We start from the raw sequence: 23617 nt of genomic DNA on the forward strand, positions 1-23617 counted from the left end.
TACACCCAATTAAAATGTAAGCTTTACTTTTATTGTGTATTATATTGTTTATATAATTTATTTATTTAATCGATTTCCAAATATCAGATTTGACATTAAACTGGACTAGTATGTTATTATAATGTAATTATTTCCCTACTTCTCAGGGAGAGAAAAAAGCATCATGTCAAGTCAGTATCATGTCACTGCCAGTATGATACTGACATGATACTGACCATGATACTGACATGATACTGACATGATACTGACCATGATACTGACATGATACTGACCATGATACTGACCATGATACTGACATGATATTGACCATGATACTGACATGATACTGACATGATACTGAACATGATAAAGACCATGATACTGATCATGATACATGATACTGACATGATGCTGACTAATAACGGAGACTCAGGACAGCTCAAGTGAAGCTTTCTAATGCACTTTCAATCTAAATAGATGGTCAGTATAGCCAGAGATAAGCAATAGCACCATGTGTTGTAATTTTAAAAATCTGACAACTTGAAGGGGATTTGTTTCTGCCCCAGTAGTAATCATTTGTCATGCTGATATAAAGTCCATCTTGAACTGCAAGCTGCTGTATTCCAAGAGGCTAGTTTGAACATTTCAGGAACGGCAGTGTAGTTTTTCAAATATCCTACAGGGGGCAATGTCCCCCATGACATTCAGAGAACAGCTGTGGAGTGGTGAAATACATGTATATTGAATAGCACAACTGAACAACTGTGAGAACACAAAATGGTCAAATTAAAACAATAAAACAAAGCTTTAATATACCAAATAACTATTTGAAATATGATCTATCCAGTAATATTATATATGAATATGCCATGAACATCATCATCAAATAAAAGAAAAGAAAACTGTTATACCATGATCTGTGGAATGTTGACTTGACATGAAGGAGAATAATAGCACTTATTGGACCAAACTAACCATGCGAAATGGAAAATGTAAACATGATTTGAGTAGGCACATGAGTTGTTACAGTCCATAAGACACCTGCTTACTGAGACATTTGTTACCTACTGTACCTCTGCAAATTAATCATTTTTAATTTCATATAATGCATTACATAATCCTTCACTGCCATGGAATGTACACTGGTTAAGTCACATACATCTAATTTAAAGCACAACACCATTCAAACAAAGAATCACTACATGTCATTCTTGTGGTCTAGAGTCCAGTCATATAATGTTTGTAAACACAAATAATCCTCCCAAAGCCAAACACCAGAGAACAAATCCTCAAGTTATGGCATCACTGTGTGTGAAGTCCCACAGTTAATGAAGGACACATTTTGTGGGTCTGAAGGATGTTTGGGTTTTTAGACTTAAATAGATTTTATTGTATTATATTTGTTGCAAGTTCTGAGTCAAAATACATATCTTATCTCCAGTAAAAAACGTGTTTTGTCACGTTTATCATTCTGCGGAACGACTCCAGGGATCATGAGTTTAACACTATTTTTCATTATTTCATTATTGTAACTGTAGTAACTAGTAAGAGTGCATCGTTGACCAAATTGATAACATATAAGGGGTGTCTGGGTGGACACAGGGGTAACGTTCCAGCCCACCACTGTGGAAACTAGGGTTAAGTTCCTCTACAGCACCTCCGGCCTGGCCGGGCGCTCCAATGAACACAATTGGGTGGGGGGGGGGGATCAGGTAAAAAGAAGCGGCTGGAAAGGGTTGGTGTGGTCTGACTCTACACCACTGTTTCTCAACGTCGATCTGCAAGGGTCCATCAGGTTCCATTTGTACACTCTCAAAGTTAATTTTACAGGGTTGGGGGGGTTGCGAATCACTAGCCTGGCATGGTCAGACTAATATCACTGTGTCTCTGTGTGGAACCTGCATTTCCAAGGGGCAAATAAAAGAAATGCCTCTGGTGATAAACCCGCCCCATATTTTCATACTGGGCCCTGATTGGTCCCTCACTACTTCGGAGGGAGTGAAATCCAATCACAACTGAGCGGTGCCAGACCAAATCCACAGAGGGCACATTCTTTTTCCCGCACTGGCAGATTCGTCTGGTTTCCAGGCTAGAGAATCACTGGTCTACACCCTTCCATGCAGGCCAACATTGGGGGTTGCAGTGATAGGGACTATATACATAGGGGGAATGGCAATGACTCAATTGGTGAAAAACAAAACAAAAACAAACAAACAAAAACAACAACAAAAAAGTTGATCACAAAATAAACAATCAAAAATTATAATATGAGAAGAATCCTCAAATTGAGTGACATTACTCTTTAAGAAAGGCTCCATGTGAAGTTAACGTATGCTATTTAACATATTATATTGTCTCTGTCGGTTGGAAACCTCATATGTCCAAAACTGTCACTTTTCAGGATTCAAAAGGTTTTCAGGAGCTCAAAACGTGTCGCTTCACGCCGCTTTTCGAGCTTGTGGACCTGCTACTTTTGATGCTTTTGTGTGACGCTGTAGTATGATCAAGTAGGGCATTCATTTACGAAAAAAACACAAAAAGTTAAGATAAGAGGTTTCTGCCCGAAAGCAACGATATACCATTTGGTTGGCATAAGTGTCTTGCAGTTATATGGGCGGCCAGTAGAGGCCAGTAGGTGTCATTGAATGACTCCTCATCGACCCCACTGTACTTTCTGTGATTACTGTACATCAAGTCACTTACTGCCTGATACACACTCTTTTATCCATACTTATCATATCATATATCATCTTATACTCAGTTACACCAGCTTGTGAACTTTACTACCAGTTATAAACATTCTGTGTAATTATGAGATCTTTATCTGTAAGTACTCAAGCTTTTGTATTTACATTTCCCTTTTGTACGCATAAAATTGCTTACTCCTCCGAGCCCTTCACACAATCAGCTTTTTGTTTGTTTCTCCTGTATGTGGTTCTCATGAGTGAATCATGAATCCAGAAAGCTGAACCAACTAAATAAGACTTTACCACTGCATGTTAAAAGCTCACACGTTTATCTCTTCATTCCATAAGTTGGCTAACTTTGCTATTCTAATACTAAAGGTATTGCTATTTATTGAGGTAAGAAATTAATCAATGTGATATATCATGCAAATATAAATACAGTTGAGGCAGAAACTGAGGTAAAACACTAGAATAAAAACCCTCTGGACCCCTCAGCTCATATGAAGCTTTTAACCACTTAAACCCTGCATCCGTATTGCGGGGAAAATAGCAGAAAATAGCAGATCTATAATTTCAAAATCCGCCGCGTTATGACGCATTGTGAGCTTGTAGATCGGCTATTTTCAGCAAGATATTTAATGTAGAGTGAAAACAGAAAAGTACACTAGTTTAGAGCCATGAGGGACTCATGTTTAAGTGGTCAAACAACATTAAGCTATATGTGGTCATTCTTTTGAGGGGTTTTGCTGGAGGTATTATACAGGGCTTTTTTTGTTTTGTTTTCTTCACATGAACAATCCTGTGTCTAAGTACTGTGTGGAGACGGAGAGCATGGGAGGGCTGAGGTGGTTCTGCTCTGCAGAACCGCTCTCCACAGGCTGCTGCTTCTTCTTCTTCTTCTGCTTCTCCAGGTACTCCAGGTCCTCCAGCATCTCCTGGATCAGAGGAGGCATGGAGACAGGGATCTCCATCTGCAGTGTGACCACCCGCTCGGCCCCTGCACAAAACAAAAGCCTGATTTAGACTGAAGTCCTTTAGCAGTGGCCTGCTGCCTGCGTCAACAGTTGCTGCGTTGTTGTGGGCTTGTAGATCAGCAGTTTTCGGCCCTGAACACCATCGTACGACGGAATATATATATTAGACAAAACACATACGCAAAACACAAGGGGTTCATTTTCAAGTTTATGTCCTTTAACAGCACATGATCATGATGATGCCAATATCGTTATGGTATGCTATACTTTGTTACGAACACAGACCTACATTTAGCATTTAGCAAGTTACAAGACGAAATGCACAGGGAGTAAGTACACATGGTAAAAGGTCATCGCCTGGCATATTATGCCAATGAGCAGTGCAACAATGACGCATATGACCACAGGGTGTTACACAGCTAGATTCACATTCGTGCATTCACATACATTTACAGCACTAGCTATAGAGCTATAAAACATCTCAAAACATTGGTTCTCTGACTGAGACCAATACAACTTCCCCAAAACAGACAAAACAATTTTCCAGGTTTTGGCTAGGAACATGCATGATCATTTCCCCTCCCATATTCCTAACTGCTAAGAAAGCAGCCACAGTAGTAATATTATAAGAACATATGCTATACATATTTTTCATGAAATTGTTCCGTTAGCTTGCCAGCGCGTTAAATCTGACCTTTAGCGCTGATACTGCGTAGGTCTGTGATCTTCATGAGGGCCTTGGGGAACATGAGGGGCATGCTGGGACGACGTTTACGGGAGTAGATCTTGAGAGCTTCCAACAGGGGCTCCTGGAGCACCTCCACCTTGGACGGCTCCTCAAGATCCTGACGATCTGTTGACAGGACAGCAGCAGTGTGAGAAATAAGCAACCAGGTCTACGAAAAAAAAGCCCAAAAGAAGCGACTAGGCCACATGATCATACACAAGCTCACAACAAGCTTCTAGATCTGCTATTTTCAAAGAAATTTAAAAAAGAAATGTGAAAAATGTGGAATATTTTAAACATTTTAAATACACAAATCTTGTATGGGGGTCCCTGGCACAACATATTTTCAGATGGGGGTCATTGGACAAATACATATTATTTTGGGGGTCCCTGACATGAAAATGTTTGAGAACCACTGTTTTAATCAACATTAGGAAACAAGCCCAAACAAGCAACTACACTTTAGAAACAAGTTAAAAAAAAAACACAATTTGAAAGATATGTAGGACAACAAATGTGAAGACTTGTGCAGTATGAATGTGTAAAAGATAAAACGTACTCATTTGATTTTGTTATAAACACAATACTTCTTTCCTACTACCAGGGCTGCCAAAATTGGACTGTCAGAATCCAGGAGATTGGTTGGGGGCGTGGCTAGCGGGGGGTCTGGGGGTCCTCCCCCTGATTTTTTTTAACAGAGTATAAGTCATTTCCTGTGTTTTGGTGAATTTTGTGAGTTTGATACTTTTATCAGGCTTGCTTTACTAGCATTGGAAAATAATGGGTACAAATTCATCCATTAAAAAAGTAGGCTTACAGAAATTGATTTGATGACTGAAGCAATGTAAGACCCATCTTTAATAATAACCATTTATTACTTCTTTTTTTTTAACCATTCATTACTTAAAAGTTAATATCTCTGTATGATGGCATGCACCGACCGCACCCCCAAACCGGGGAGTCTGGGGGTCCTCCCCCAGAAACTTTTTAACATAGTAGATGTAATTTTCCTGTGTTCTGGTGAATTTTGGGAGTTTGATAACAAATCCAGGAGAAAACCAGAAGAAATGCACGATCCATGCACGATACACGATCCAGGAGAATGTCAGGAGATATGGTCAAAAACCAGGAGACTAGGAATCCAGGAGTGTTGGCAGCCCTGCCTACTACATAATAGTCCCGTTGTGTTTTTTTACTGTAACATCACCATGCTTATTTACATTTTACTTGGACTATATCATGATTGGGTATATGATTTTAGTTGCCAACACCCATTTGCTGGAAAGGCAAGCTCCGCCTCTGGCTTACATAAACCACATTGTCTCTACTATCTGAGTTGAGGACATGCATTTGAGGACATGCATTGCAGGACGAACTTGACGACCTATACTTGAATATCAACAGCAGTACCTCCAGAAACCAGGCAGATGGCGCTGAGGAGACCACTCTCTGTGTCATCCATCTCCAGGGGCAGCAGCTGGCCAGCGAACGTGAAAACCTGGTCTGTGAGAGGTCCAAATCCAGCATTATGGATTTGGGTGCGAGTCAGGGTCAGTCCATCTGAGAAGGTCATTGTGTCCTGGTCAGGAGTGTAGCGTGTACAGATCCTCAAGATCTACAGGGGAGGAGAGACACAATGAGAGAATAGAATAAAAGATTCAAAAAGACAAAACCCCATAAACTGTGAAACTAACCCGTGTCAGGACTTCAGGAACATGTGTGGCCTACAATCAGTGGATCAGCTGGACCATGGAAGTTAATCCAGTTTAGACCTCTATGACTGGACTAAAGCTTTTGCGTTAAAATAAGCATTAACTGTCTCTGTGGCAGTTTAATATATTCATCTGTTTCTGTAGAGGGCAGAAAACAGAGGATGAGCCAGATCAGCGATGACAGATGTAAAGAAGAGAAACATAAATATGCAAGAAAAAGGTCAGGAATCAAAGAAAATAAAAAAGTAGGGCAATATGAGACAGATCATGTTACAAAATGTCATTATTAAATTTTGTAACATGCCTCGTTAGGAAATCACACCTGGTGTAAAAAACAATGTGATAGCGCTTTGATTTTACATTAAAATCCTGTGGGGCAACCAGACAGTGGATTACCATTGGCAGAGACAGAAAGCTTTGATGACAACAGAGGAGGACAGTCTGCAGTGAACAACAGAGGAAATGCATAAGGAAAACACACGCACGCACACATGCGTGCATGCACACGGGGATGCGCACGCACACGCACACAGTGACACTTATATATTCAGGCTTACACTCTCAGACAGCCTGTCAGTCTGACTGTTCTTCTGACTGGCAGGCCCACTTTATGTCTTTATTTTAAAAGAATGGCTGAGATTTGTGGCAGGACCTGATCAATAGATTATAGCCTTCAAACTGTGTGCATGCTTAAGCAGGGTCTGCTTTGACTGATGAACATTAGACCCGCACAGCGCTCACTGTATACAGTGCTGGAGTGGTGATTTTATCACGGATCTCTTTGTTTATATCGACCTCCGACGTGATTAATAATTTGTCTCTGAGATTTAGCCATTTCTGGAGACAGATACAGTGGACAAAGTGTGTTCTATCTCTCTCAATGAATGAATTGCTGTCTGATTGTGTTCGTAGTCGCTCAGAGAGGGATTCGAGAAAATGAACTATGGCAAGGCAATGTGTTTTAATGTTCGTTTTCTCTGCAATTACGGTATTTTGTTCTTATTGACATGCCAAACTTCTGTTCTGCAAGGACATGCTGCAATCTTTACTCTTACTGTTTTTTTATGTGTTCTGTACTTTCTATAATATGTTTCATCATACCGAAAGCCAGTTTCAATGTTGCATTTTGATTTTGCATTCTCTCTTCCGGGATTTTTTTTATATTCTAACAATAGTATCAACTCGGACCTATTTCTCCTCAAAGTGTTAAAATCGAAGTATAAACCTTTTTTTGTGGTAGAAACTAAAGCCCTACCAGAATGTCCAGACAGGCAGCTTTAAGAAGTGTGATCTGGTCAGCGATGGTAAGGCCGGTGAAGCCAGGCACTCTCTTGGCAAACTCCACCACCTTGATGATGCACTTTGTGGCCAGCTCACTGAACTTATCCCACAGCCCAAGGTCCAGCTGGATCCTGTGGTCAGAACTCGAATTCTGCAGTGGGATGAAAGGGGAAACATAAAGCGAGAGACAGATAGAGAGAGGAGTATTCTTTTCCAATTCAATGCATTGTAAAGGACCATACTGGTTATTTGGTATGATTAGTCCACTGACTAGGACTCATGGTGTACTTGACTGCTGACTATTTTACAGATTTCACAATTTGTGTGTGTGTGTGTGTGTGTGTGTGTGTGTGTGTGTGTGTGTGTGTGTGTGTGTGTGTGTGTGTGTGTGTGTGTGTGTGTGTGTGTGTGTGTGTGTGTGTGTGTGTGTGTGTGTGTTAAAATCTAAAATGACACAGATGCTTCACTCAGTGAAGTGAAAAATCACAGATCAGAAAGGAATTGGGAAAGAAATGAAGCAGCAACAACAACAACAACGACGACAAAACAGTTGAAAATAGAAAACAGTAGCAGAGGCCTTATTGTGACTCACTGTGGTGTACTTTCCCAGCTGGCAGAGGGATGGAAAGGTCTCTCTGTGCGCCCTGCAGATCTTTTCCACAATTAGGCCGAGTTCTGCTGTCAGCTCATAGGTCTCCATGATGGTCATCTTCACGGCTTCCTTCTTCTCCTTCCTCTTGTTTCGGTCGTTCCTCACCGCTGGGGAAGGGGTATGAGATGATGTAGGGGAAATAAGTGAAAGGGATTCCAAATGTCATGCTCATTGTTATTGGGTCCAATTGTGTTATTTTCTTATTTAAAGGATGCTAAAGTGTTGAGTAAAAAAAGGAAAATAATGTCAAAGACAAATAATGATCCTTTTCAGAATTTAAAGATGTGAGGTTCCCATCTGAAACAGCAGTATACTGTTATGTTACTACACTACATACGATAGGCATGATGAATGTGTTTACTGTATATGATGTGAAATCTTGTAAACAGTTTAGTTTCTAAATCGAGTCTGGAATCAGCGTTTAATGGGCCATAGTACAACTTTCTATTCCAGGCAGTCCATGAACTTGGTTTAAGGTAACTTAATACAGTTTCATAACCGCTGTGGTATCTGTGTCAACACGTTTCACTCGTAGCCCAATGACTGGGCCGGGCAGCCATTCACATGTTGGGAGTTCCATATCTTACGTAACTACTGCCGCGCTGCCTGACGTCAAGTGACGTGCCTGTGCACTCCTATGCTGGACTCTCCGCCTCTCACTCTCACTGGACGCTCTATATCCAGTCCGTCATTGTGTAAACACCAGTGAGATCGTATTACACCTCAATCTCTGGATATGGGCTACAGTGGCAGCCTGCAGGAGTTATGCAGTACATTGTCCACAAGGCTAACGCATGTACTATTTATGTAATGCATGTGTCTGAGTGCTGAGGGCTAACAATGAAACATGTGGTCCCAGAGCCATTCCTACTTTCCAAACCCTTCCCCCTCTCCCACCGCATTAATGACTTTATTATATGAGTCAAAGGAGTTGTGGGTAGTGGACTGCATGATGTTTTTGAAGGATAATAGTTAAAGAAGCAATAGTGCACCCAAAGTTGATTCAAGCTTTAGAGGAAGCCAAATATTGAGCTTCAAAGGTTTAGATGTCTTCAAAATGCTTAGGCATGGAAAATAAAAACATTGGCAAATCTATTTTGAAAAACCAAAACATTCCATCATTTCTCATTTTCTATAGACTATATTGTCAACTCTGCGTGTTATAATTTTGTAAAACATAGAAATAATGTAATAACGTCAGGATATTTCTATACAGAGATTTTTATGTCTGAGACTGTATACAAGGACTTCAGGAATATTTGATCAATAGGGTGAGGTCACAATCCTGACCATTTGCCTCACTTGCATTAAAGCGCACCAGACACTTACACTCCTTAGACATGCCGGCAGCGAAGCATTTCTGGAGACGACAGTATTGACAACGGTTCCTGGTGATCTTATTGATGATGCAGTTCTTATCCCTGTGGCAGGTGTACACCATGTTTTTCTGAACACTACGTCGGAAGAACCCCTACAACAACACAAGCGAAGGAATGTGTAGTTACACAGACATTACTATTTGCAGTAAAACCCCAGTGAAGTGAACAAAACTTTTAAAAGAACTTACTTAATTAGATTAAATATTAGGATATTGCACATTACCAAAAAAAAAGCATTACACATTAATACACCAATTTACTATGGAACATTAATACACCAATTTACTATGGAACATTAATACACCAATTTACTATGGAACATTAATACACAAATTGACTATGGAACGACGCACAGTAGTACATCAATAAGAGGAAACAGATTGTGAAAGAGGCCATGCATGTGTTGTGTCTGTTGTGAAGGCCATTATCAATAGTATTGATCGAAACACTATGATCCTGACATGGAGGCAGTTAATAAGGCCAAAGTTCAGGTCTACTTGAGTTTGACGTAAATACGCACAGCAGTCAAATGCTCCCATGAGTATTTAGGCGGTCATGATTTCATTCATTACACGGTGGATCTGCAATCTGGGGAACTTGATCTCTCATGTTTCTTAAGATCTAATTGTTACTTGTCTCTTGCACTCTGCTTGCTGTGTCACTGGCCCTTTGTGTTCTGTCCCATACTCTCTCTCTCTCTCTAGTTTCTAAGGTATTTTGTCTGTCCCAGGTGAGCTCAGCTCACGTCACTTTCCTCGTTTTCTGTCATTTCTAGGTCATCTCTTCCACCATTCCAACTTTATGTTACTTGAGTAAGATTGCTGAGCTTGAAACGCATTATCTACATGTTTTATAGGGAGCCATCTACTGTACAACTGCTCTATACAGTATGCACTTCTGTTGAGCTATGCGCTTTAGCAGCAGCAATACAAGTTTCACTTTTTGCAAGCAAGAACTTTCCAATCGCCTTGTATTTTGTATTCATTACACTGACAAATACGATGTAATAATACAACACAACACAATGTAAAAAAGGCATTTTCTTTTAATTTGTTTATTATGTGAATGTTAATTAATTGAAAGTATCAATATCAATATCAATAACCACATTATTAAAAATGATACATAGATTTATATATGTTGTGTTAGCTTTGGAGTAGGCTGCTGTTACATACTGTTAAAATACATGATCAATTTAATTCCAAAATGACATATCTTCTATTTCACCCCAAAATAGGGATGCCAGGTTGAAAGTGGTTAATGACAGTTGCAGCCGAGACAACACATGTCTACAACATGTGTCACAAGTCACATGTAGATGGATGGGAGTGGATTGAGATTGAATAGTGTCGATCTAAAAATCTGATTATTCTACAGAAAACATTCAGAGGTGGAGAAAATATACATAATGTAACTGAATTTGAGGTTAGATGCAAACACTAGGGGGTTGCAATTGCCATCCCCTGGGACTCCAAATGACACCCCTGACCCCTGAATCTTAGCTGAGTGATATTGAGCCCGCCTGGGCAGCCAGAGGCGCTGGTTGTCGCAGGTTCGATTCCAGGCCAGAAATAGGATATGTAAATGCAGAGGACAAGTTTCACATACAGTGACAAAAAAAACAGAGTGGGATCTAAATTAATATTATTAGTTATTATAATCTTACCTTGCAGCCCTCACATGCGCTGACACCATAGTGGTAGCCCGAGGACTTGTCTTGACATACAAAGCAAGGCTTGTAGGTGCGAGGAGGGGGAAGTGGGGATCGGGGACTGGCAAATAAGTCTTCTGAACCAGAACTAGAGCTCTGACTTTCCACTGCTGCTAACACATGGTAACAAGGAGAGAGAAGGGGAAAGATGCAGGGTTACATTTATCTGCCGTATAGTGTCTGAACTCTAAAGTCATGAGTGTTCATTTAACTATGAGAGTGTACACATTTGCACACTGTCTATAAAGTTTCAAATGTTTAAAGGAACACTGAGGATTTTATGGTATTTCAATGTGCTAAAACTCAGTGATGAGTTTCAACAAAATTAGCACTGAAAAAAGTTGTGCGTTTCATTTTTCAATTACAATAGTCAGCAAATTATTACATTCAATTAGATTTTTTTTTTCATTATCCTTTTTGCAAGATATTATTTTACATTTTTTTGTTGTATCTTTTCCACTAAAGTTGAGCATAATGTTATTTTCCAACAATACACCAGTGATTCTCAAACTTTTGAATTTGAAGGACCCCTAGTTTGGTATGCATTAGGCCACGGACCCCATTTAGTTCCATTTGTACACTCTCAGAGTTACAGACCATTAAGGGTCCATTTGTTTCTTAATTATCAATCTTAGACAGGGACCCCCCTGGAACGCCCTCAAGGACCCCTGGGGGTCCCCGAACCCCACTTTGAGAACCACTGCAAATACACTGACACAGTTTACAATCCCAGCTTCCTATTGGTCCCAGAAGCTGCTCCGCTGAACCAATGGGAGATTAGATCAGACTGTCCTGCATGACTGCTTAACAACAAGAACCCTATTCTGGGACAAACATTTGGCGAAAATAGAAGATCTACAACCAATGATCTACAGATATGTAGATCAGCTATTTTTGCTGGCAAAGGGATTTGGTGTAGAGGTACAAAAGGAGTCAGTAGGGTTTAAGTGGTTTTAAGCTGTTTTGCTTTACAGGCAGTTGAGACTAAAAGGGGAAAGAATGTTTTTGCATTAAGAAAAAAAGAAAAGAAAATGTCTACAGAAGGAAAATAGTATGACTACCATTTTAGATTGTTCTGGTATTCATTTTTGTCTACTGCAATAAGCACAAGCATTTTATTTAAAAAAAACCTGACACTCTTAATTATACCTACCTATTTGTATTTTGTATAGAACGATTCAAATGACCCTATCTCCGGTGTACATTATGAACTCTGATGTTCTAAAATACAATACTCAGCTGGAGGCTATATCACCTCTTTTAAAAGATAGAGCCAAGTTCACCTGAAATGTTTATATCTATAGGACGTTGACAGAAACAGCATAAAACAGATAAGAGTTCTTTGAATTTCATGACACAGATTTTAGTGAAAAGGCAGCTTATTATCCGAGGCTGTTAAAATTGACTTATGAGTTAAAATAACACGAATTGTCATTGTGTGGTCTTATCACCTGTAGATACAATAGTACAATACAAAGAATGTCACATGTGTGGTGATTGTTTCAACACATACAATGAGGTGATCAACAGTCAGTATACTTATTATCAAGTACGAGCTAGGGTTGGGATCCTGAACCGAGGAACCGGAATCAGTTCCATCACATTTGGAACCTGTTCCAGAACCGTTTGGAACGGTTTTATCACACAATCTTCATGTCTGCTATACAATTTCAATAATATGTATGCAGGAATGATTGAATTTGTGTTCATCAAAAATGATAATGAATGGTAAAGTGATATATATAGATTTTTTATATATAGGAATCGATAAAAAGGAACCCGGCCGCTATGAGGGAATCTTTAAGGAACCAGAATCGTCAAAATCCTAAAGGATCCCAGCCCTAGAATGAGCTACTCTAACTTGCATTTTTCTTGGATAAGCATTATGGTCATTTCACGCCTTGTATCAGAACAGAGAAGCATCCCACCCTGCACATTTCTCACACTGGGAGAACAGGCTATGCCAGCCTCCCTGCTGTCTCCTAATCATCTCTACCATTAGAGGACAGAACCTCTGACAGAAGAAAAAAAGACAACTAAGAAAGACATTTAAAAGGAGACAAAAAGAGAAAAATTGCTTATCTCCGTCCCCTTGAACCAGTGGCCTCTAGTTGAACCTGGAATCTCCAGGTCAAACAAGAGGACACCCCCATTAGCCAGCATTCTCGCCCAATGCAAAACAATGCAGGAGCATGCCACAACTGACTGATGAGGAAGAGAGAGTGGAACACAGTGTATTTGTGCGTGTGTGTGTGTGTGTGTGTGTGTGTGTGTGTGTGTGTGTGTGTGTGTGTGTGTGTGTGTGTGTGTGTGTGTGTGTGTGTGTGTGTGTGTGTGTGTGTATGGGGAGGTAATGCTACGCTAAGTGATTTGAATGGGGGAGGGGAGAGAGGTTACCCCAATTTAGGTGGTGTCGTTTGATGTATATGACAATGCCTCATTTGTATCAGAGTCAACCATCTGTATCTGCAGAAAAATGTGAGGATATTACTGTTGGAGGGTGACAGATAAACAGGAAGTTTTGCTTTTTGTTTGTTTTGTTTTAAGAGAACTTGAGAAGGTGGATTGGATAATAGTACTATTATTAGTAATGACAATGGTTCACCATGGAAGATATCATATGATGTAATCCTGTGCTAATCACCTTGTTACTAGTTACAATAAAAAAGTAAAATGAGTAATGTGTGTGTGTGTGTGTGTGTGTGTGTGTGTGTGTGTGTGTGTGTGTGTGTGTGTGTGTATGTGTGTGTGTGTGTGTGTGTGTGTGTGTGTGTGTGTGTGTGTGTGTGTGTGTGTGTGTGTGTGTGTGGTGGGGCACAGTCTGGACCTTGTCTGACCTCCTGAGTTGGTGACCGTCCAGTGAACTCAAAGTGACCCCAAAATGACCATCCTGTCCTGTCCAAACTACAGTCCTAACCACTGACAACAGCCAGGGCTCCAACAGGCATCCCTTTACAGATAGTGCTGTTTTGTTATTCCAAGGATACTTTGCTCGTGAAAACCTACATAAAATAATGCCCTGAGAGATGACTCTGATTATCAAAAAGCATTGTGATCCTTGAAGAGCAACAAGCCAAGAAAACAATCAACAACCCACACTTGTAATACAAATAAAAATAAATAACACATTCTAAATAAAAATATAGTATGTGACAATAAAACGTGTCAAAGCATATAACCGCAATTCAAATAGGCCTGTTGCAAATTGGTCCATTTGGCTATAGCCTAAATTATTAAAAAAAAAACTGTGTATAATGATTTGGCATTTGTTGAAATGGTTTCTAATGTTTTAATTAGCTACATCATTAAAGTGTAAAGATACAATGTACAGGCCTATGACTCACTTGTTTAAAGTGTTATATAACCAACCATTTGGAGCGAAAATCCCCCCCAGATGTAGATCATGTCTGCTTTTGCAATGCGACTTATTTTATTATAGAATGCTTAATTGTATAATCTTCATACTGGGTACCTCACAGTCACAATAGGCATAATCGGCATCTATAAAGCTATATCAAACATATTTTTTTATGATGCAAAACATTCTAATTTACGTGGGTTCCATCAATCACCAGAAAAGGATAAACATTCTCATCCGTGAAGTTTAATTAACCTACATTGCGAGGTCCGATCACTCCGAGTCCGATGTACCTGCCAATCCGACTCTGTCAACTCACTGAAGCATGAGGTAAAACATAAAGACTGTTCCTGGTCCTGCAGCTGCATGCAGGAACTGGCTGTATAAAAATCCACAATCTCCACGTTACCAGCAAGAAAATCCATATAGTCGAACATCTTCTGCGTTCATTCAAAGAAGCGATGTCCTTTCGAGAGGTGTCTTCATAACAATCAAAGTGTACAGAACGATCAAAATCCTTATTTGTGTAGCATATGCAGCGGCACCCTGATAGATAGATTCTATAGAGTGTGCATTTCAGATGAAAGTTAGTAATTGATCCAAACGGCGTTTCAATAATAAGCGTCTGAATGTTGTACCGAAAGGGGCGTGAGCATGAATACCAGAACGCTCGCCCCAAAACACAGTCGCCCCGGCGCAAATCCAGCGACCTCGGATTTGCGGATACCTGGTATTCCTAAAAGGATTAGGAACCTCAGTAAACCCTAACGTTAATCCTAAACGTAACCTCAACTATGCCTAAACCAGTAAGCCTAACCTTATTTCTAAACCTAACCCCAGTAAACTATGCCTAAACCTAACCTTATTCCTAAAACGTGTAAAACAGTGCCAAAACCTAACCTTATTCCTAAACTTAACCCTGGTAAAACTATGGCTAACCCAAAACTTATTTCTAACCTGATCCTCCTCAGTAAAACAAATACAAGACCAAAAGACCCGCCGGTTCGCGAGCGGTCCGCGAAAAAAATGGGGGCGAGCGTGTTTTGGGGCGAGTCTTCCGGTTACCGTGAGGCATTACACACGCTTCTATGTTCCATCGACGTACGATCAGTCCTATTCGCGTCTCCTCGCACAGCCAACTCAGTAACATAGACCGAGAGCAAGTCCGCTTAAACAGAGTGGTTATTTTGCATAACAAAGTTTGTTTGGGAGTTCTTATCTTCTCTGCATTGACGAATGAGTTGCTGTCTCTCAAAGCATTGCACCCTACTTCATACTAGTTATGTCACACAGCGAGCGATAGAATTACCTAATAATATATGCGACTGAACTTTCTATGAACCTTCTCCTAACCTTCAGATGACCCAACCACGGTCTGACATCACCAAGTACCAGGATTCTCTCGTCAAAAGTGATGGTGATCAGCCTGTTCGTACTAAAACGTAAAATGCATACTATGCATGAACAATAGTCTTTGATTTGACATTTATATTTATTGATAGACATTTTTTGGCTACATTATAACTCATTCAGAGACCCAGTGCAGATGTTTAGAGCTCCATCTAAACTAAACTAAAGTCTTAACGATTATATTTTAGATTTTATTTTTGGTTTGGCTCTTGACTACTGTCTACCTCTTCTGTGTTCCACTTGGTTGTTGCTGCTATACTTCTGGAATTTAGGCTACCTCTGGGGATCAATAAAGGTTTATCTGATCTTATTTTATTATGGGGAAAATGTAAAAAACAAACACACACACACACACACACACACACACACACACACACACACACACACACACACACACACACACACACACACACATGTACACATATTATTTTCTAATTAGGATCACCTGTTTGCACATTTCTTCGGAAATGCAGTATGTTAAAATTTTGAGCGAAATAACAGGTGAATTGTAAATTCAAGTTGAAAGTATATTATACTGTATATAATATTACAAGCATCTACAATATTTTGTAAGCCTCTAAAATATAACCATTAAACATAATGAATAGAAGGCAAGAGAAAACTTCCATTTAGATGTACTGTAAAGTCCCTCAGAATGTGAAAGATAATCTGAATATACTGCAATCAATGTTTCCGCTTCTTGTTCTTGGTTTAATCATAAAAACACACTAGCCAGAGTGTAAACATGTTTCTATCAAACAGCTACTTCTTCAAAAAAGGTAATTGCATTTGCATCTGGGGACACATTGCCCATGTCACTGATTGACATGTCAACTTATAATATAATACATTATTCTATTGTATAACTCCCCACACATCTAAATATGCATTTATTTGCCAATAAGAATAACATGCATTTAATGTCACTAATATGATAACAGCCAGAGTAAAATATTTATATACAAACATGAACTCTGCCTAAAGTCTTTAAGACGTTATCTAAGTGTACACTAATGTGCAAGAAAATATCCAGGTTTTTAGATTTGAATGTGTGATCTTATCAAAAGATGGCATCACAACAGAACAGATAATAGGGATGTTGCAACAGCATTGGCATGCTCTGGTCTATGGGGTCCCTACAGAAATCTATTCTCTTTAGCTTCCGTTTCTCTTCATCCACGTCTACTTTGATCCTCCCTCCTTGACATAAGTAAGACAAATTCACAGTTAGAGTGAGTCATAATCAAATCTACCACAAGATAAATTGGGTCAGCTGCAAGATGGGCTTGATGAGAAGAGAGGAAGAATGGTAGGAAAATCTGCTCCATTTCAGCATAATGGAATTAATTGGAGCATATATCAGCTTCAATTGATTTCACCCGATTTCCTGGCCCAAAAGCCTATAAATTAAACCAAAAAAGATCATTAACATTAAAGAAAAATGCCATTTGCACATGAGATCCAAAGATTTTGCCACAATGCTTAATTAAAATCCTCTACGTTAAATGAGTGTACAGATGTAACCAAATGGATCCATCTGAGTTAAATGAACACTGAGGATTTTACTGTGCACGTATCTGTACACCCAGTGGAAAACAGCCTTCATCATCATCATCTAAAGAAGTGCGAAGAAGAATGCTAAAGCTTTTTGTGTGTGTGTGTGAGAAAGTAGAAATACACTTGGTCTCCCTCAATGCCACTGCTAACCCCATTGAGGCGCAGGGCAGTGCAGCACCAATGGTAAAGGAGGCTAATTACCCCTAGTATCTCCCACACTCCAGGGAGGAGAGGGTCATTCAGAGGACAGGCATGTGAAACATTCCTGTAGAGTGTAGACTACTGCTGCTGCTGCAACTCCCACTGGCCCAGTCCTCCCTCGTCGCCCTCCACCTCTTCTTCCAACACCTCCTTCTTCTCTATTTTCATCCCCTCCTCCCTCCCTTCTCTTGCCCTTCTCCTACCCCTCTTCCCTCCTCTTCTCTTCCTTCCTTCGTTCCAAGACAGTATCACATTCTCGCCCATATGCCCTTGCTCCCTTTTAATCTGTCAATCATCACACAGCTGCTTCCCTCGCCCGCAGTGCTGTGAGTGTCTCAGCGTCAAGTGTCAGTTCAATTGAGTGTAAAAAAAAAGACAATTAAGGATTCATAACTAATGTGTTTTAAATTGACACATAGGATTTTATTTTTGCTTTTGTCGGGAAGGGGTGAACATTTTAACATTACCTCCATCATACATTCATAACGGTTTCTCTATGCCCTGCAAGGTCAAAAGAAACATTATCTTCTAAAGTATTTCATGCCTGTGTTACATACATAATGATGCATTAAAGAGCTTTCCTTCAATTCCTCTCCATATGCTTCTCTGCATCTGGAGAAAAAATACTTTGTTGTGCCATGTGTATTTGATCATATAGTTGAAGTTTAGACCAAGAGGATTTTGCATGATGTATTAATAAAGTGCATTGACTGGACTGAATTGTATGTGAGTAGGCCTACTCTTCCTAACTAATACGGTAGGATGCAACTTTGAGACCCAATGAAGAAGTAGGGTTAGTCTTTTGGCCTAATGTTACACTGAATAAAACATGTCTGTGTTTCTATTCACCCATTCATTACTTAGCAAGCTGCTGTGGTGCAGGATGTTGTGATGCAGCGACCAGAACAGAAGAGATTAACACTCAAATAGCAGCAGATTGTCCACAAATATGTTATTTGACCTTCATTTATACAGGTGAAATCCCATTGAGATATAAGATCTCTTTTATGAGTTCAGTCCTTAAGTCCGCAAGTGATTCCAAGCTGCAGGGGCAGCACACATAAAGACTTGTTTGCCAAGTTCAGTTTGAGCTTTAGGGACAGTAAGTAACAGGGAGTTACTTGAACATAAACTGTAGTCACTGGGTTTGTGTGTAATATAGTTCCCAGAGGAGATTGTGTGCACATCTTCTACCTGTATTTAGGCCAGGTGCTGGACATCAAGGCAAGAATCAAGGATAAGAAGGTAAAACATCTGCACACTGGTTTAAAGCTCCCAAAACGTATTTTATTTAACGGCGCAACGTTTCTACCTTATAGGTCTTCATCAGGCAAAAATAATCTGTGTGTAATATACCCACAAAGGTAGGAGGGAAGCAAACCAAGGATTGATAAGAATATACAGTATAGAAGATTTGGTACATATCCTGTGAACATGGGGCAACATTGCATACATATTTAACTTTGTATTATTTCAGTTTGAGCTCAGATGATAGTACTTTCTCATATTCCTTTAAACAGATAAAGCCCTGTCCGAATCCTAAAATGAAGAGGAAGCTACTTTGTCAACTGCCATATTCAATGTAATTTCTCAGTTGTTCTATATTTATAGAAATAAAACAATGTATTCATATGAACAGAGAATATGGTGAACCACACAATGGTAAACTTAAACATCAAAGGAAAAACGAAATGGCCAGAAAAGTCAGACAGCAATTTCCTCAGTCTCAGTGCATGTCATCTTTGAGGACTTATTTATTGGTGCAATATATCTTTTATTCTGGCTGCTGCACAAGCAGCAACAGGATGAGAGGGAGAGAGCATCTTTAAAGGAGCTAGCTTTCAATCAAACTTCCTTTCAAAGCAGCATTTGATTTTCTAAAGGGTTGTGTCTGACCTATTTAGCAGCCAACAAAGAAAAGCCATCTTCTTGATTGATGGATGGTTGCCATGGTTTTTTCTTTTTTTTCTCTCTCTCTCTTTTTAAATTGGAGCATCTGAGGCCAAGGAAAATTGGGACACAACCATATTCTCTGGTCTGGAACCACATTGCAACCCTAATCTATAGTGGATCAAGCAGTTGCTTATATTCATGCCTGCACCATTTAAAAAAAAAAAGCATTTTATAATGTAAATAAAAATAATACACACAAGTTAAATTCTAACTATTATTAAAAAAAGAATTAAGCACTAATAATGCTTAAGTTTATGAAGAGTTGTATTTTCCCCCCTTAACTTTTATTAGTACACAAAATCAGAGTCAAGGCAGACCAAGGGGGTGAGACCTGGTCAAGGCTGACACCATAACAACCATTTGAATCCTATCATAGTTGAGGGCCCAAACGTTCAAACAAAATTAATTATCTGGCAATAATACAAAACGAATTATTTAATTTTTATTATGAATGTATGTAAACTACATATAGTCAATACATTGTATTACTCTATAATATAAGTTATTATTTTGATCTGAGACACTGCAGTTACTTTTTAACCGACTTTGGAAAAGCTCAAAATTGTGTATAAGACAGACGATTGTCTAGCACCGTTAAAAACTACTGTATTTTGCTAAAGTATTCTGAGAATACAGCCACCCATGGTCTCAAGTCTGACACATCAGATACAGATGATGTGTCAGATGATATCTGATCGATTGGACACCACTCACTAGTCGTTATCCATGACCAGAATATGACCCAGGTTGACTCTAGATACCTGGGCATACACATGGCTGAGGGTCTTTGGTGTCAACCAGAAGTCGTTGCTCCTCTTCTACCATGCCGTAGTCTGTGCCTTAAGGAGCGGTATGGCATGCGGTATTAGCCTGGTTTGGCAACCTTAGTACAGCTGAAAGCCCAGATTACCATGCAGCTTATACAAAGAGCCGAAAATCATGGGGGTCAGGCAGCATCCCACTCTCACGGCTGTCTATGATGAGGCTATCATCAGACAGGCCCAGAAGATTATTTTAGACCCCACCCATGTCCCCCTCCCTGAGTAACAGCTAGATTATTCAGAGTCCCCCTGTGCTAGCGAAACCTCCTTAAGCACTCCTTTGTCCCCCTGTCCATCAAAGCCCCAAATGACAAGCTCGCCAGAGCCAAACCCTGTAACGCTGCTTGTATTTTAATGTGTTTTAAATGTACATGTGAACATTTTTATGATGATTTTATGTTGATCTTACTGCACACTGTTATGTCAACTACAATGTGTGTCTATCAGAGGGGAATGTGCAATTTGTTGGCAGTCTGCAATGCTCTGCATGTTATTTGACAGAAGGTTTGATTTCATTGTATTTCTAACAGAAAGGCCTGTGGCCTTGCTGATACTCTTTTGCTAAAGAGTTGTGTCACATATTAGATCTAGTTTACTTTTACGCACTAAAACACAAAATAACTCACAAAACCAAGGAATTACTTACCTACAGTAATTTAACATTGGTTCACATAGATTTGTGAAATGCATACCGGAAGATCAAAGCTATTTCTAACAAGTGCAGAATTATTTTTGGAAAAGTATTGAAACTCAATTCATAATGTCGTTTTGTATTAATTGTTATAAATCAATAGATAATTCTCAAATACAATTACATGTTTATTTAGTTAATTGTATTTCTCATGCACACTATTCACTTAGCTACTGTACATAATATCCATTGTATATGCGGCATGAATAAGTGTCTCAAGTGTCTCAAAGTGTCTCAAAGTGTCTCAAACTGCACTTACTCATATCTATCTATATCTATCTTCTACATGATGCAAGGAAACCAAGAACCTGTTGAAGAAAAGGGTAATACTGTAATATCAGATTATCAAGAGGACAGCTATTTAGCTGTCTGTCACCTTGTGGATTGATATTTTCCACTATTAAGAGGGTGATTATATAGGTGGCTTCTTGAAATTTGCAGTCAACAGAATACAACAGAGTGTTGCACTAGCTGTCATTTTGAATTCAGGATTCTCTTGTTTTTATCAATTGAGTCTTCCAGCGCAGTTGAAAGTCAGTTGCTCCCTGGTTGGTCAGTGCTTCATGTAATTGAAGAGGAATAGAAGGTATTTTAGAAGGTTTTTCCTTTATTTTCATACGAGAGAGAGAGACATGTTGCTTGACAAAAGGGATGTATTTCAACACATACTTTAATGAACCTATAAGAGCTCATTACCTGTTGTAGTATTTGGGCAGTAATGGCTGGATCTGACATATCAGCAGCAGTCTGAATCTTCATCCTCAACATTCTCAACTTCACCTTCACTGCCTTCCCCCACATGCGCACACTCACTCACTCTCTCACACACACACACACACACACACACACACACACACACACACACACACACACACACACACACACACACACACACACACACACACACACACACACACACACACACACACACACACACACACACACACACACAAACATATAATTACTAAGCATACTAACAATCTTGATATTTTGTGCTAGAAACTTTAAATTTAGTTGTGCTGGGTTAGTCATGCTGTGGAAAAGACACTCACATTGGTGGCAGAAGAACACATGCTTTTCACGACACTGACCATCAGCCCAAGTCGCTGGACGATACAAGTAGTAAGCACATTGTTCTTTTCCGTTTCCAGCCCCGTTATCTGGCTGTCCTTTAGCCCAGTGTCTGAAAGAGGAGTTGCTCTGGTCAGACCATCTCCATGGTAGGCTACTCTGTAAATGCCGATCCATGTGTTACTATATGTTCTCAATACAGACATAACTTGATTGTTCTCTTCAGCATTTTTCATAACAGCCAAGTTTGTGTAATGATGTCTGCAGTGTTCCTGGGCAGCGTTCCACGTTATTTGCCTCTTGACTAAAATATATTTCTTCTGGGCTCCATTTCTCTCTAGGGAATAGAACAGATTGTGATATTGTCACCATGAAACAAATGTTTGTATACCAATTATGAACGTTTGTAAAAATCAATCAGTGAATTATGTGAACGCATGTGCACATAGTGAATGTCTGCGTGAGTTAAAGGTAGGGTAAGGGATTTACTTTGGTTAAAATGAGTGTTAAATAGCTCTATAGTCTATATTCTCATTGCTATAGAGTGTTTGTTCAGTAAAATGAGTCTCCCATGTCTCTCCAGCTCTTTATTAAACAGAAAATGCAATTTCAGTGCTCGCTCCTGATTGGCTTAAATTTTATCACCTACCTGAAAATGTACTATATTCTGTTTACTAAAGAGCTGGAGAGACCCCTGTGACCGAACCAAACGCTCTGTAGCAATGATTACGATCAGAATATAGTACTTTAACCTTTTTAACAAAAAAAAAGAAAATACCAAAAAATATCACTTATCCTACCTTTAAGTATGAGGACATTATTTTGATTTTATAGGCAGCAAGTTCTTACCATCATAACAGAGAATTTTATTTTTCTCTCGACACGCTTTATCCTGCCATGCATTGTTTGCCACACAGGACTCTCTCCCACCATAATAATCTGGATTGCTGGAATGCCAGTTAAGGGACTGGCCATTTGGCATACCGGGCATGCCCGGTGGGCTGCTGGGCCAGTGGGCGTTAAATATATATTTTTGCTCCTGTTTTAGGATCATTACGGTAATTTCCGGGTTGCGCGACCCAATTATTAGTTACGGTAATGTTTGGGCTGGATGGCCTTTAAGTGGAGAGGGCCAATCCTTCAGTATAGCACCGGCTCACAGAGCTGAAAGAGACATCACATGATTGGCCCCATAGGCGGCGGCTGAGCCTGACAATTGGGAAGGCTAGGAGATCTGGCTTGAGGCTGGGGGGGTCGGCCGTGCGCAAAGCGCGGGCGCCGGCCTGTGCGCGCCGGTTGTGGTGGGCCGGTCTGGGCCAAAATGCCAGGGCCGAATTTTGGTCCCAGTCCGGCCCTGAGTTATGATATTCTGTGCTGATCTGTGCATCAACTGCTGACCATCTCCAAGAGTTTCTATCATCACCTATGGTTCCCTTCCAGGATTTCTTGTCAC

At 39.8% G+C, this 23617-nt stretch overlaps 1 protein-coding gene across 1 annotated transcript; it reads right to left on the reverse strand.

Moving 5' to 3' along the window:
* Nucleotides 1-2063: 2063 nt before the first annotated feature.
* Nucleotides 2064-15034, reverse strand: LOC311040929 (retinoic acid receptor beta-like). The gene is made up of 8 exons (XM_084051361.1): nt 14720-15034; nt 11058-11212; nt 9342-9483; nt 7953-8119; nt 7335-7511; nt 5778-5982; nt 4335-4493; nt 2064-3663 (listed from the first exon to the last, which is right to left on the reverse strand). The coding sequence occupies exons 1-8, from the start codon at nt 14895-14897 to the stop codon at nt 3452-3454; spliced, it is 1395 nt and encodes a 464-aa protein (XP_083907487.1). The 5' UTR covers nt 14898-15034; the 3' UTR covers nt 2064-3451.
* Between the last annotated feature and the right edge of the window lie 8583 nt (nt 15035-23617).

Source organism: Gymnoscopelus microlampas, assembly GCF_963454915.1.
Source record: "Gymnoscopelus microlampas genome assembly, chromosome: 3".
NCBI lineage: Eukaryota > Metazoa > Chordata > Actinopteri > Myctophiformes > Myctophidae > Gymnoscopelus > Gymnoscopelus microlampas.